The sequence below is a fragment of the Rousettus aegyptiacus genome, unplaced genomic scaffold (assembly GCF_014176215.1).
Source record: "Rousettus aegyptiacus isolate mRouAeg1 unplaced genomic scaffold, mRouAeg1.p scaffold_m13_p_8, whole genome shotgun sequence".
Lineage (NCBI taxonomy): Eukaryota > Metazoa > Chordata > Mammalia > Chiroptera > Pteropodidae > Rousettus > Rousettus aegyptiacus.
This window is the reverse complement of record NW_023416311.1, coordinates 37880986-37893961: the sequence shown is the minus strand read 5'-3', so window position 1 is coordinate 37893961 and position 12976 is coordinate 37880986. Positions and strand designations below refer to the sequence as shown.

Sequence of the window (12976 nt, the reverse complement as noted above, 5' to 3'; positions counted from 1 at the left end):
GCTGTTTGTTCTTCTGGAAGACATTTGTAGTTATAAGATATTAATTCAGAAGGGGTATAAAGGAAGGCAAAAATGTGATATGTATTTAGTCCCCCAAATTTCAAAGTGTTTAAATATTTTTCTAAGTAACTTCATAGGTTAACACTGTGTATGTAAGTGTCATTACTTTCCTTTTTTCTTTCCGTCCTTCCTTTTTTCTTTCTGTTTATGGTGAAATTTAACCTTTCCCTATGGAAGAAAGTATATTAGAAGCTGAGTTATAAATATAAAGCATAGGACTTTTGAAAAAAGGTGCTGGAACTCTTTGTTTCAACATTGGCAGAATAGAACTCCATAGGGATTTATAAAATATATGAGTGATTCTCTCTTGGCAAGCAGAGTAATTTTCTTTAAAATAGTTTCCATAACCAAAGTTTTTCCCTATTATGTCCCTAAAATAATAACCTAGGAAAAGGATTTGTCCTTACATTTCCATGGGAATATTGAAATCCTGTTAATAATTATTATTGATGCTTAATAACTATTATTATGGCTTATGTTTGTTTTATCATCTTTTCTTCAGGTTCTTATCAAAGCTAACAGTCAAATTGAATCTTAAAGCTTTCTCTGAAATGGTTCACCATTCTTTTGGTTATTTGCTGCCTGTCTGTCATTTGATTGAATTTTCAGCTGTGCAACTATTTTCAGTTCTATTTGTTGTTTTCTTGGTGTCTGTGTCACTGAGCTAAATCACAGTAGCTGGCAGCTGTAGAAACGATCTAGGTCTTTTGGCTTATGGTGACTTAGAAGATGATTCCATGCTGGCATCTCTATTTTTCATCTTGGCACTTAATGGCATAGATGATTGAATGTTTTGATTTAGGAAATGCCTAAGGTGTTTTTTCTCTTTTTATAAACAGTTTTAAAAAGGTTTTGCTGAACATTTAATTACCAAATATTTTGTATTTGAAATTGTTATTAGTTGTTCCAGCCTTGTTCATATCTGGGCAGACCTGAACCTGGTTAGGGAGAACAGGGCTAAACTACTCAGTTTACCTTGGCTGGTCTCAGGTGTCACCAGAGTTGCACAAGTGACTGACCTTGGAGTTTGAGCTCAGTGGCCTGCACGGCCTGTTCCAGTCCAGAGATCCTGGACTGTGCTTATCTTCCCTGTTCCCTTTCCCATCTTGCCATCCAAACAAAACCCAAAAATCTCTAGGCAGAATATGTGTGTGTTTGATGAGGGACAGGAAGGGAGTCTTTTAAAACCAAATTAGTCTGTCGGAATCTAAAGAGGATTAGGAAAATTCTGGTGTCAGTGCTGGGTCAGGTTGCTTTTGGCTATGGAGGAGAAAGAGTCATAGCTGGGTTTTTTTTAGGTTGGGCTCCTCTGAGGCCTGGTCAGCTAGGAATAGGAGGACTGCCTGGTTAAGGGTCATTGTGGCCTCTATGTCACTGGGCTGAGATGATCTGACAGAAGCTGGAGAACCCTACTTTTTTCCTATGAGCCAAGAGTGTATAACAGAGGTACAAGCCTTCAATCTGCAAAAAGAACCAGAGGAGGGCCTTGGTGAAGTATTTTTGGGAAGGAAACCATATCTTGGAACGCTCACTTGCACCTTCTTATTTCTACCTCTGGAGACAATGCTTTGATTATGAAGTATTGTTTTACAATGATTAAAAACATTACATTCCATAGATAGTGCTTCCTTAAGTAGATAGAGGTCAAGATAGAAGGCTATGTTATTTATTTCACTGTTAATATTTGTTATAATATTAAGAACACAGAGATCTTGTTCTCTGTGTCTTTTTATTACTCCAAAATGTAATTGAATGCCTGGACATGTTTGAACACCTTTTTCCAATATCCTATGCCTTTAGGTGTTTTACTCTTTTGAATAAAGGTTGTCCTTTGGATTTTTATATTACCAGAGATCCTTTGATCAGGTTGAAAAAGTGAAAATAGACATCAGGTGGAGAAATAAATCTCTGAATTCCCTTTGAACAGTCTTTTGTTTATCACAGTTATCTTGCTGTATTCTGATCATTTATAATTATATGTCTTCTCCTATTTGGGTTTAACACTGAGAGAGAACTTCACATTAACTTATATCTAGCTTCTAGTATGGTTTACAACACACAGTAGCCTGATTCTATATATGTTGTATAAGTTCTATAAAAGCCACGTACAATGCATAGTTTTAAATGGAATCAGATACCTACCTTAAAAAAAAAAGTGCTGAAATTGGTGCTTTTCCTTCTATTAAAAAAAATTTATTTATATGAATAGTGATACATATTTTCTATTTAGCATAAGTGAAATACTCAGGAACAATAAGATACCATTGAAACACTTTATAAGTAAGCAATGAATTTTATGATATTTATTACTATTTATTTCTGAAACCAGTCCAAAGTTGTCCTAGTAAACCATTTGGATGACAGGAAGGCATAAAGAAAATTAAAGAATCAGAGACTTTATATCACCTATAGAATAGTCTGCTCCTGAAAATTAAAACACAGTTACTTTTACCTTCATCTCTAGAAACCAAAAGCTCTAAAAATGGAAAGTTTTTATCTCATAATCGATTGGTGGCAAAACCTGATCTGAACTTATGTGATGCAACTGATCGTTCTTGTCTTAACCTAGTGTGGATTGGTTGAGTACAGAAATCACATATTTGTTTAGAGAATGTTGCAGCGTCGGAGGTCTTTCATAATATGGATACATGCTTTATGCACTGTATTTTCTTCTTAAAAGCTGAAAAATTCTGAATTCTTAAACACTTCTGGCCTGAAGGAGTTTAAGTAAGAGATTAGGACTTATTTATATATAAATCTGATAAAATGGAGGTGATGAGACATGGGAAATGTGCTATTGGCTTTCACAGAATGGGAGGATTGGTCCATTCAACAGATATTTGAGTATGTGTCAAGTTCTCTGCTAGGTTTTGGATTATATATGTGAAAAGACGGGATGTATTTTTTTGTCCACAGAAGTAATTATTAGAAGTGGTGTATCAGGAAAATTTAAAATACTGGAGTTAAAAAAATTTGTACTGCAAATTAAAAGGAAGGAAGACCTAAATCAAGGTGATAGCAGTAATGGAGGGGAGAGGGCCTATGTTGGTCTATTGCTAAGATAAAATTGACTGACTTAGCTACTGATAATGTCTGAAAAATAAGAGGAACAAAAAAGAGACAACTAATGCTGAAGTTTTGAGCCTGCATGACTGAAGATTCTTTAATAATCTAGATTTTATTGTTTTGAGGGTAAGTTCACAGGCTTTCAATTTGTACACAATTCTTAATATATGTGCCAAAGTCCAAACAAGTCGTGTAATTGTAGTTCTTTTCTAAACAGTTATTCTAGTGACTTTACAGCTGAAAACTTGTAGGCTAATTTTCCTTAATAGAATATTAAATACTACCAGTACCTTCAAATGTTGATATGCAGTTACAGCGAAGTTCCACTAATTCACAATTTAATATATGCACTACATAATCAAATATTTAGTCATTCACAGCACATTAATGAAGTTACTAGGAAAACTAAACTACCATGTCCAGAGAGGGTGCACAAAATTCTGTTAGGGAGAGCCAAGATCAAGAAGTGGTTTCCTTTAGGAAGCAGTTCTTGAAAAAACATCGGAGTGGAAGTAATTTAAAATGTTCAAGAGATATTAAATGTACAACTGACTCCAAACTTCCATTTTGTATGCTTTGTATTATAGGATATAAAAACTATTCGCATCTATGGAACGTTAAGCTGACACCTAAGACAATCAAAGTCTTCCAGATTCAATACCCCACTATTTTCTGGTTGTACCAAAAAATAAACAACCAGCAAATGATTGCACCTCTTAAAAAAAAGCATTTACACTTAAAAAATGGGATGTAGTTGAATTCTCCCCTTAATATTTCTAAAGCTACTAAAAAACTTGTATTTACAAAATGGTTGATAAAAGTATTCTTTTGGATTATACTGATAAGACGTGGTGAATGATATTGATCAGACTTGGCTTCTTCCTCTCCTGTTTCATCAGAGGCTGGGTTCTCCTCGTTTTTAGTTTTTGTTTTCTGTAGGTAATTCTTCTTTAATTTCTTTAGTCACTTTGGCCTGTTTTCCCTTTGCTCCCCTTTTCCCTTTTCTTTGGCACTTTTTTTTGTCTGCAGATTTATCCTTTCCTCCCCTCCCCCACTCTCCACTTCCTCTTGGCATCATTTCCACTTTTGCAGGAGCAGGTTTAGCTGACAATCTTACCGGCCTCCTCTTAGACTCCTCCTTCGCTGTCCGCTTGGTGGAGTTGACCATCTTCCTGGACATCATGGTGGCCAGGCAGGCATGTGCCTGTGGGCTGCGGCGCACCTAGAGCCTTCGCAAAGCCAGGGTCCTTGGCAGCTGCAGCTCCTCCTTCTGCTCGAGCTGTTGGGACCTGTGATGGAGGGAGCAGGGGGGTCATATATTCCATTTAGTTATTAGGTCTCTTTAGTCTCCTTCAATCTAGATGAGTTCCTCAGTCTGTTTTTATTTTTAATGCCCTTGACATATTTGAAGAGAAGAAGCCATTATTTTGTAGACTCTTCATCAGTTTGTGTTGATTTGATGTTTCTTCATGATTACTAGATTTAGTTTATGAATTTGGGGCAGGAATAGCACAAAAGTATTGTGTCCTTCGTGGTGTGATTTAAAAAAAAACTTTACTTTTATTGTCAGTTTTTTGTTGTCATTTTTTTTTTTTTTTAATAGAGATACTTCTTCCATGTACTTTTGTTATCTCCCATTTAACAAAGTTACTAAGTACTTTCTATTCAAGGAACAGTAGGGGATACAAAGACAAGATATTCTTGTTCCAACTAAGAATTTATAATCTTAAGGAAAGAAGGCATCAACAAAAATAACTCCTCTCTCTTATGGTAGCCCTTTGTGATTTGTAAGGTATGTATCCCAAGACGTTCAAAGATCCCCAAGTTTCCAAATGCCGTGTTCTCATCTAATAACCTCTCTCTCCCCCATTAAATGCTATAAAGTATAACTAAAATGTTTATGGACTGTTTTAGAGCCTTAATGATTATATAAATACAGAACTAAAGTCATTTTTAAAGCTTTTAAAATAAATTCTACCAGTAAAGGAAAATATATACAGTCTGTTTCTTCATTTTAATTTCAGGTTAGCCATGACCTTAAGGTGTAGATGATGATTCTCCCACATAAGCCAAGTTATAGACTATAACCTGAATCACTGCTGAATTGAAAGTTCCACTACTTTACCCCAAATTTCTGTATCTTGCTAAGAACCTTCCCTTTCTTAGCGCTCTTTTCTTTTATCAACAGTAGTTACTAGATTTCCACAGGAGAACGTTTTCATTGCTTTACAAGAGTTATAGTATGAAGTCACACATAAAACCAGGTGAGTGAGAGGGCAGGTGGACAGCTAAGAACCTTCATTAGCTAAGAGACACTCCCACACTTTAGCAGGAAGCCGTGTGTGGTGCAGTTTTATTCCTGAGCGAGACTGGTATGTACAGTGGGCCTTAGAAGTACTTCTGAAGAATTAAACCATGAATGTTGCTTGTTGAATGCCAGCAGTTTGCTTTTCTTTAGTCTTTTCTTTCTCCCTTCCTCACTATTCCCCTCCCTTCCTGACTTCCTCCTTCTTTCTCTCCCTTTCTTTCTTTTTAAGTATACAAATAATACATGAAAACATATTCATAACATATGGCAGTAAGAACAGTGCCTTTGCTCTTCATGCCTCACTTCTGATACTTTGCACATTGTCTGACACTCACAGTAGAAAACAATGGAGTGGATGACATATACAAAGCAATAAGGTTCCCTTCTCCTTGCCCTTTTCTCTCCCCAAGGTAACCATTATTGTCAAATTCTTTTTTTTAGTTTCGTTGGCAGAAATTCTCTTCTATGGAGAGTTGGAGTGATTTAATTTTCTCTTTGGACCAAGGTTTGGCTCAGCAGAATGTAGTTAAACGCTCTGGGTTTTTCCTGTATATGTGTAGCTTGTCTTTGACCCTCAAGTCAAGTTCTCTATACACTGTTAGAGTGATGTGCCTGTAGCCCCTTCACTGTAGCAGGAGAAAGCACGTTCAAGAGGCTGAAGCAGGATGAGTGGACTGGCTTTCTGGATAACTGGTTTCAGTCATATATGAATGAGACAGTTAAAACTTTCCGAAATGTAACTCTGGCATAAAGTGCTATAAATGTTATATAATGAGAGCAATGAAGGTAAAATGTTAATAGTTTTCCAAGTTACTCAGCCTGTTTCTGGGAGTCTTAATCCTTCTGTCAAAACAGTTAAGGGAAAAGAAGCTAATGTTAATTCACAACAATTAGGGCTATAAATGTTTTATAAAATCTTAATGTGACTAATTAGAATATTTTTAAAAATTTATGTTGACTTTGTTGTCATTCATAAGATAGAACTCTGGATATTTGAAAGGTGATTATAGTATATATTCCCTTATCCCAACCCAGCCGACATGCAACTGTTTTAAAAATTCAGCTTCTTCCTTTGTTGACCTAAAGGCCTTACCCACATAACCTCTACCAACTTAACTTCCTTATATTATTTTAGATTGATTCACATTTAAAATATTTATGTTGGGATGGTTCTATAGTGTAGTGGTTAGCACATCTGCTCTACATGCAGAAGGTTCTGGGTTCGTGCCCCAGGTGGAGCCACGGACCATATCCCCCATATCCCTGGTGTTCCAGGCCCCCCCTCTCCCCCCCCGCCAAGTGCACACTGTGAGTGTGTGGGAGGAGATCCCCTGCCTTCAGAGATCCAATTCTTAAGGGGAAACAGCAACCTCCATAGGTCGGGAGTGAAAGTGTGTGGGATGGAGGATTTAAAGAGGGGAAAAAAAGAAATAAAATAATAAAATAAAATATTTACGTTGTGTAAACTTCAATGAAGAAAAATATTAATTTGACTATTTTTGAAGTACTTTCTAAAAAAGACATGTTGAAAATTAAAGGATTAATTTTTTTTTTTTTGTAATTGACAGGTAATATGTAATGTAGAAAAAGCAGCACGTTAATTTGAAAATTATCAAAATGTCTGCATTTCAATTGTTTTATTTTACTCATTATAAAGAAAAAATGACACATGTTTTTTTCCTGTTTTTCCTAGCTACTGACCTAAAAAATGGTACTGGAAAAGTATATGAAGGCCCTGCAAAAGACTCTGCTGATGTAACAATCATACTTTCAGATGAAGATTTCATGAACATAGCCTTGGGCAAACTTGATCCTCAGAAGGTACTGGTCTTGAAATGCTCATTTACTCATCATTGTTGCTTTATATTTAACAATTACAGTTTTTAGCTGACTTCTAAATTCTCATTTATAAGAGATTTCTTATAAATCTGAAGAAGACATAGTTACTAGTGTCTGGGTTGACAAATGATATGTTTTTCTAATGGAGTTTCAACTGATAACTTTTTCAAACTGAATTTGGGGTGAAATTCTTCCACATATTAACATTATAAAACCCATATCTAGACCTTTTAGTAAATTGTGTCATTAGTTCAAAGATGAAAAGCCATATGATATTAGACATTCATTCCTGATATATAAGATTACGAATTCGTCTTAATTATTATTGATAACTGGAAATAGAAGGATAGAACATAAAAGCCAGGGTCTTATTGAAGGTGAAACATTTAGAGGCATTTCAGTGGAAAGCCATGATTAAGACAAGAGTTTTCTCTCTGACCATTATGAATTAATATTGTTCTGAAACTTTTGGCCAGTCCAAAAACACAAAATTAAAGTATCTCTGTAGTAATTAGAATGGAGGAGAAAAAAATTGTTATTTTCAAATCATGATTATGTAGTTAAAAATCCCAAAGGCATCAACTGATTGATTCTTAGACTAGAGGAGTTCAAACAAGTTGTTGAATGCACAATAATTATTAAAAAGTAGCTTTCACATAGTAACAAAACCAACTAGAAGATATAATTGGAAAAATATTTGTTTATAATCACAACTTAAACTACAAAATACCAACGTCTACCCTAATAAGAAAAGTACAGTGCTTATTTGAAGAAAACTATACAAGTTTACAAGGAACAGAGCAATTTGAATAAAAGGAAAATGTTTAGTTTTTCTAGATAGAAAGACTAATTTAAAAAGAATTATAAAGTAGTACAGTGGTAAAAAATGTTTTCTTTGTCATCAGGTAAATCAAGGTCAAATCTTAGCCCTGCCACTTACTCTCTAAACCTCAATTTTCTTACTGTTAAAATGAATAATTATAATTATCCCAAAGGATTGTTTGATAACTAAACCCAATGATATATATGAAGAGCTTAGTATAGTACTGGGTACTGAGTGATCCCTCAGTTATTTTTTTCCCCGGAGTTTATTTAGTACCTACACTTATTCGGGTTCTGAGTATAGCTGAACAAGACAGTGTCTCTACTGTGTGGAGCTTAGTTCTAGAGGTAAATGAAAAAGAAATATGATTTCAGGTATGAAGAAAAATAAGTCGGGGTATTAGAGTAGTGGTTGGCAAAGTTTCTGTAAAGGATCACGTTGTAAATATTTTAGGCTTTGTGGGTCAGATGATGTCTGTTGTAGCTATTCAGTTATGCCATTGTAGAGTTAAAGTAGCCAAAGAAATATATATATAAACAAATGGATGGAATTGTGTTCCATTAAAACTATTGCAAAACAGATAGCTGACCAGTTTTAGCCCGTAGGTTGTAGCTGGCCAACCCCTGGATTAGAGTGTGATGGGATAGAGGAACTATATTAAATAGGGTTGTCTTAAAAGGCCTAATTGAGACTTGAGCGAAGGGAGGGAGGGAGCCTTGAGGCTAAGGAAATAGCTAGTGCAAAGGCTTGAGGCAGGAGTTGCTTGGCTTATTGAAGTATTAAGTGTGAGGCCAGTAAAGCTAGTAAAATAAGTAGTGGGGAGAGTGGTGGGAAGTGAGGTGGGAGAGGTAGGCAAGGGCTAGATGGCACAGGACCTTGTAGATCAGATCTCATATGTGATAAGAAGTCATTGAGCCGACAGCATCTAATTTTTAAAGGTCATTTTGGCTGCTCAGTGGAAAATTGACTTTGGGGCAGAGACTGGGTAATTAAGAGTTCTTTTTTAGATATGTTACATTTGAGATGTCTATATATAAAGATTAAATGTGGGATTAAATAAACATTTTTATAATTGCCAGGAATACCAGAGCTTTGGAGATGAATGGATTATTCAGTAAATGGTACTAATAAGCAGTTGCTTAGGAAATGGGACTGCTTTATATCATTCCAGATACCTAAGTCAATACAGAATAGAATAAAGTGTAAAAAAAGAAAAGCAGAAGTAAAAACTTGATGAAAACCTAGGTATTTATTATTCTTAATGATAATTCTTAAGAGAAATGCTAATTAATATCAGGGGTTTTCTAAACTCATTTGATTCTGTTACCATCTCCCCAACATTAGTGCTATTTATCATCACTATAAATATATAGCCAGCCCTCTGTATCCTCTGGTGTTGTATTCATGGAGGCCGAGGGCTGATATATTTATTGAAAAAAATCTACGTGAAAGTGGACCAAGCACTTCAAAGGGCCAGCTATATTTTATTTAGCTCAGAACTTTGAAATATTTTAACATGTAATCAATATTAATAATATTAATAGAATATTTTTTATCCTTTTTTTAAATACTAAGTCTTTAAAATCCAGTATATATTTTATAGTTAAAGTACATCTCAGCCAGGACTAATTATATTTCATGTATTCAGTAGCCACATGTGCTAGTCGCTACTTTATTAGGCACCACAGCCTTAAACATTCTCTTTCACTTTGCTCTTCTGCCCTCTCTTACCTGACTTCTACATCTATCACTCCACTGATACTGTCCTCCACTGATAAGGTCACCGATGACTATTTTGCTAAATCCAAGGACTATTTCTCTGTCTATGTCTTACTCAACCTTTCAGTAGGATTCAACTCAGGTAACCACCAACTTCTTGAAACAGTTTCATCCCTTGGCTTTCATGACACCATGTTCTCCTGTTTTGCTTTCTCTACCTTTGGTTATTCATGATCTCCTTTGGTGTTGTCTTCTACCCCACCATTAAATATTGGTGTTTCTCAGAGCTCATTTCAGGGCTCTTCTCTAAATAACACTTCTCTTAAATGAGTTCATCCATGCTAAGGTATTTAAAGCTATCTACATGTTGGCAACTCGTAAGATTTAAATATCTTAGTTGTCTTCTCTGAGTTCCATAGTGATATAACCAGCTCTCTGGTACTGTCACATCTGTCTGCCCAAATTAATATCCTCAATAATGTAAGAATTGTGTTGGCTTCCCTCTATACCTCTGTATCCTTCCTGTCCTTAATTCTGCCTGATCTTTCTCCAAAATATATCTTGAATTCATCTTCTCTTCATCACTAGGGATATCACCATGACCCAAGTCTCCATCATCTCTCACCCGGCTTACTATAGCAGCTTCCTGACTACTCTTACTGCTTCTAGTCTTCCTTCTCCACCAATCATTTTTCTACACGGCAGCCAGAGTAATTTTTTAAAAACTTTTAAAAATGTAAATCAGATGATAGGTCATTCTACCTGATAAAAACCTCCAATATTTCCTTTTGAACTTGGATAAAATCCAAACTTGCTCATTTATAAGTGATGAGGCAAGCAAAGTGAGATGAAGCTGGAAAGAGCTTATAATGCTAATTCCATTTACATTGTGTTACCTCTCAGTTCCTTCTCATTAGCTTTTACTCCTGTAATGTCTATGTATTTGCTTTTTCTGGAATTTCTACTCCTAGCTTTTTGCATGGCTAGCTTCATCCAAAGTAGTTTCTTCCTGTCATACTCTCTAATAGCATTGTGTTTTCATAGCATTTATAATAGGCTTTAATTACTAGTTTACATTTTATTTTTGACTCCCCTGCTACATTAGCTCTATGAGAACAGGGAGAGATGTCTGTATCCTAGCCTAGAATATTGCCTAGTAAGTATACTGTTAGATTAGAGCAAAGATTGAAATAAGGAACATAAGTTCAATAGCAGTAATTCGGGCTATGTAGAAATTAAAAACTTCTGTGCATCAGACTCCATAAGATAGTCCCATAAACCTGGGGGAAAAAATTAAGAAGATGGTGATATATAGTATATTGGTATCAATAACCTATAAATAATTCTGGAAGGCACTAAGACCAAAATAGAAAAAATGGGCAAAAGATGTGGACCAATAATTAATGAAAGAAATAGAAATGACTAACAAATATAAGAAAAACTATTTCTCCATTATCTAAAAAGTGAAAATTAAAGTGTATAATTTTTGCTTCAAATTTTTAAAAATTAAGAAAATAGTATTGTTAAGATTGGGACAGGAGAATTTGCATGTAGGTGGAAGGAATATTAATTTGGTATAGTCTCTCTGGGAAGCGCTTGACAGAGGTTCACCGGCCTTTCTTCCTTTATGGTCTCGGTACTTTTTCTTGCATAGTAGTCATCCTAGGCCAAAAGAAGTGCCTAAGGGTACAGTTTATTAAGTAGTTAGGTCCAAACAAGAGTAGTTTTCATGTCGTATTTGAACAGTGTCACAGTACTTCCCTCAAAACTTTCAATATTCCTTAGTGTCCCTGTGGGTTTGTTGTGGTACCCCGGTATGCCACGCTGTACAGTTTGAAAACTGACGGTATGAAAGTATGGTAAAGACCTTATTTAATAAATATTGTGATTTAGTAATTCTTCTAGGAATCTATTCTAAGAAAATAAAGAACGGAGATTTATGTACAAAATTCTTCCACTTAATTACAGCATCAAATGTTGATTTATTTAAGGAATTAATAATTCTTATTTTAGATTGTATGTTCCTCTGAGATTTTAGTACTTGGCAAGCAGGTCTAAGTACTGGGTCCTCCTCTACCGGAGTCGCAGACTGTAGTTTCCAGAACTGCACAGTGAAAGCAGTCTTTGTTTTGAAATTCCAGTTTGAAAAACTCCGATTTGAATCCCTAGCACTTTTGATTCTGATTGAATGAGTTCTCCCTTACTGTTTCTGGGACAGAACATTTAAGTAGTTTTTGCTTTTCCTCCAGCTGATGAGGATTTGCTTCTGAGATTAAGTTGCTTCTAGTTGATAAACAGTAGATATTGTTGAGCAAAGAGCACCTGAGTTCAAGAACAGGCCTTTCTTCTTGCTGGCTCTGTGGCCTTGAACAGATTATTTAAGATCTCTGAAATTCAGTTTTCTCATCTGTCAGCTATGGGTAAGAATTGTTGTTAGGCCCAATTCAAGTTGATAGCTGTGCCTCTTAAGTGAAATTATATTTGTAGGACTGCTTTCTAATGTTAAGTATACATGGATAGTACCATTTTTCTTTCCTTCCTTCCTTCCTTCCTTCCTTCCTTCCTTCCTTCCTTCCTTCCTTCCTTCCTTCCTTCCTTCCTTCCTTCCTTCCTTCCTTCCTTCCTTCCTGTGAGGCAACCCTTGGTTGACCTCACAGGTTGCAAGGACCGTATCAGCTTAAAATCCTTATTTTTCATTTTTTACTTTTACAGCACCTGGTTTTCCTAGGTGGTCTCCTATCCCAGTACTAACCAGGCCCGACCCTGCTTAGCTTCCGAGATCAGACAGAATCGGGCTTCTTCAGGGCGGCATGGCCGTAGGGATAGTACTATTTTTCAATCTAGCTCAAAATCTAGGGACTTCTTTTTTACTTCATATTCCTCATTATTTTCTCAATAAGCTATAAACTGATTTTTTTTTTCTTTTCTTTTACTGAAAGGGAACTTGAAACTGAGAGCGAGCTTAAGCAACCAGAATAAGTTTCTGTTGTCAAGTCATATACAGAGGCAGTGCAGGAGCTCTTAGTGTTTTAATGTGACAGCCTTTTGCTTGGTAATAATGAGTTTACTGTTCTGTACCACATGCCAAACAATAAATAAGCTATGCACTTCACACACTATTTCATTAAACTTACAACAAAGCTGTGTTATTTAGATACTGT

General features: G+C 35.6%; 1 protein-coding gene and 2 pseudogenes across 1 annotated transcript in view; 1 reads left to right on the top strand and 2 right to left on the bottom strand.

Moving 5' to 3' along the window:
* The window catches only part of HSD17B4 (hydroxysteroid 17-beta dehydrogenase 4), a 77223-nt gene that overhangs the window by 63265 nt on the left and 982 nt on the right, over positions 1-12976 (top strand). The window contains exon 23 of the mRNA XM_016145309.2: positions 7128-7255. Coding sequence (XP_016000795.2) covers positions 7128-7255 — 128 coding nt within the window. The remainder of the gene's footprint in view (positions 1-7127; positions 7256-12976) is intronic.
* LOC118606393 lies at positions 3327-4520 on the bottom strand (annotated as a pseudogene).
* On the bottom strand, positions 12519-12637 carry LOC118607339 (annotated as a pseudogene).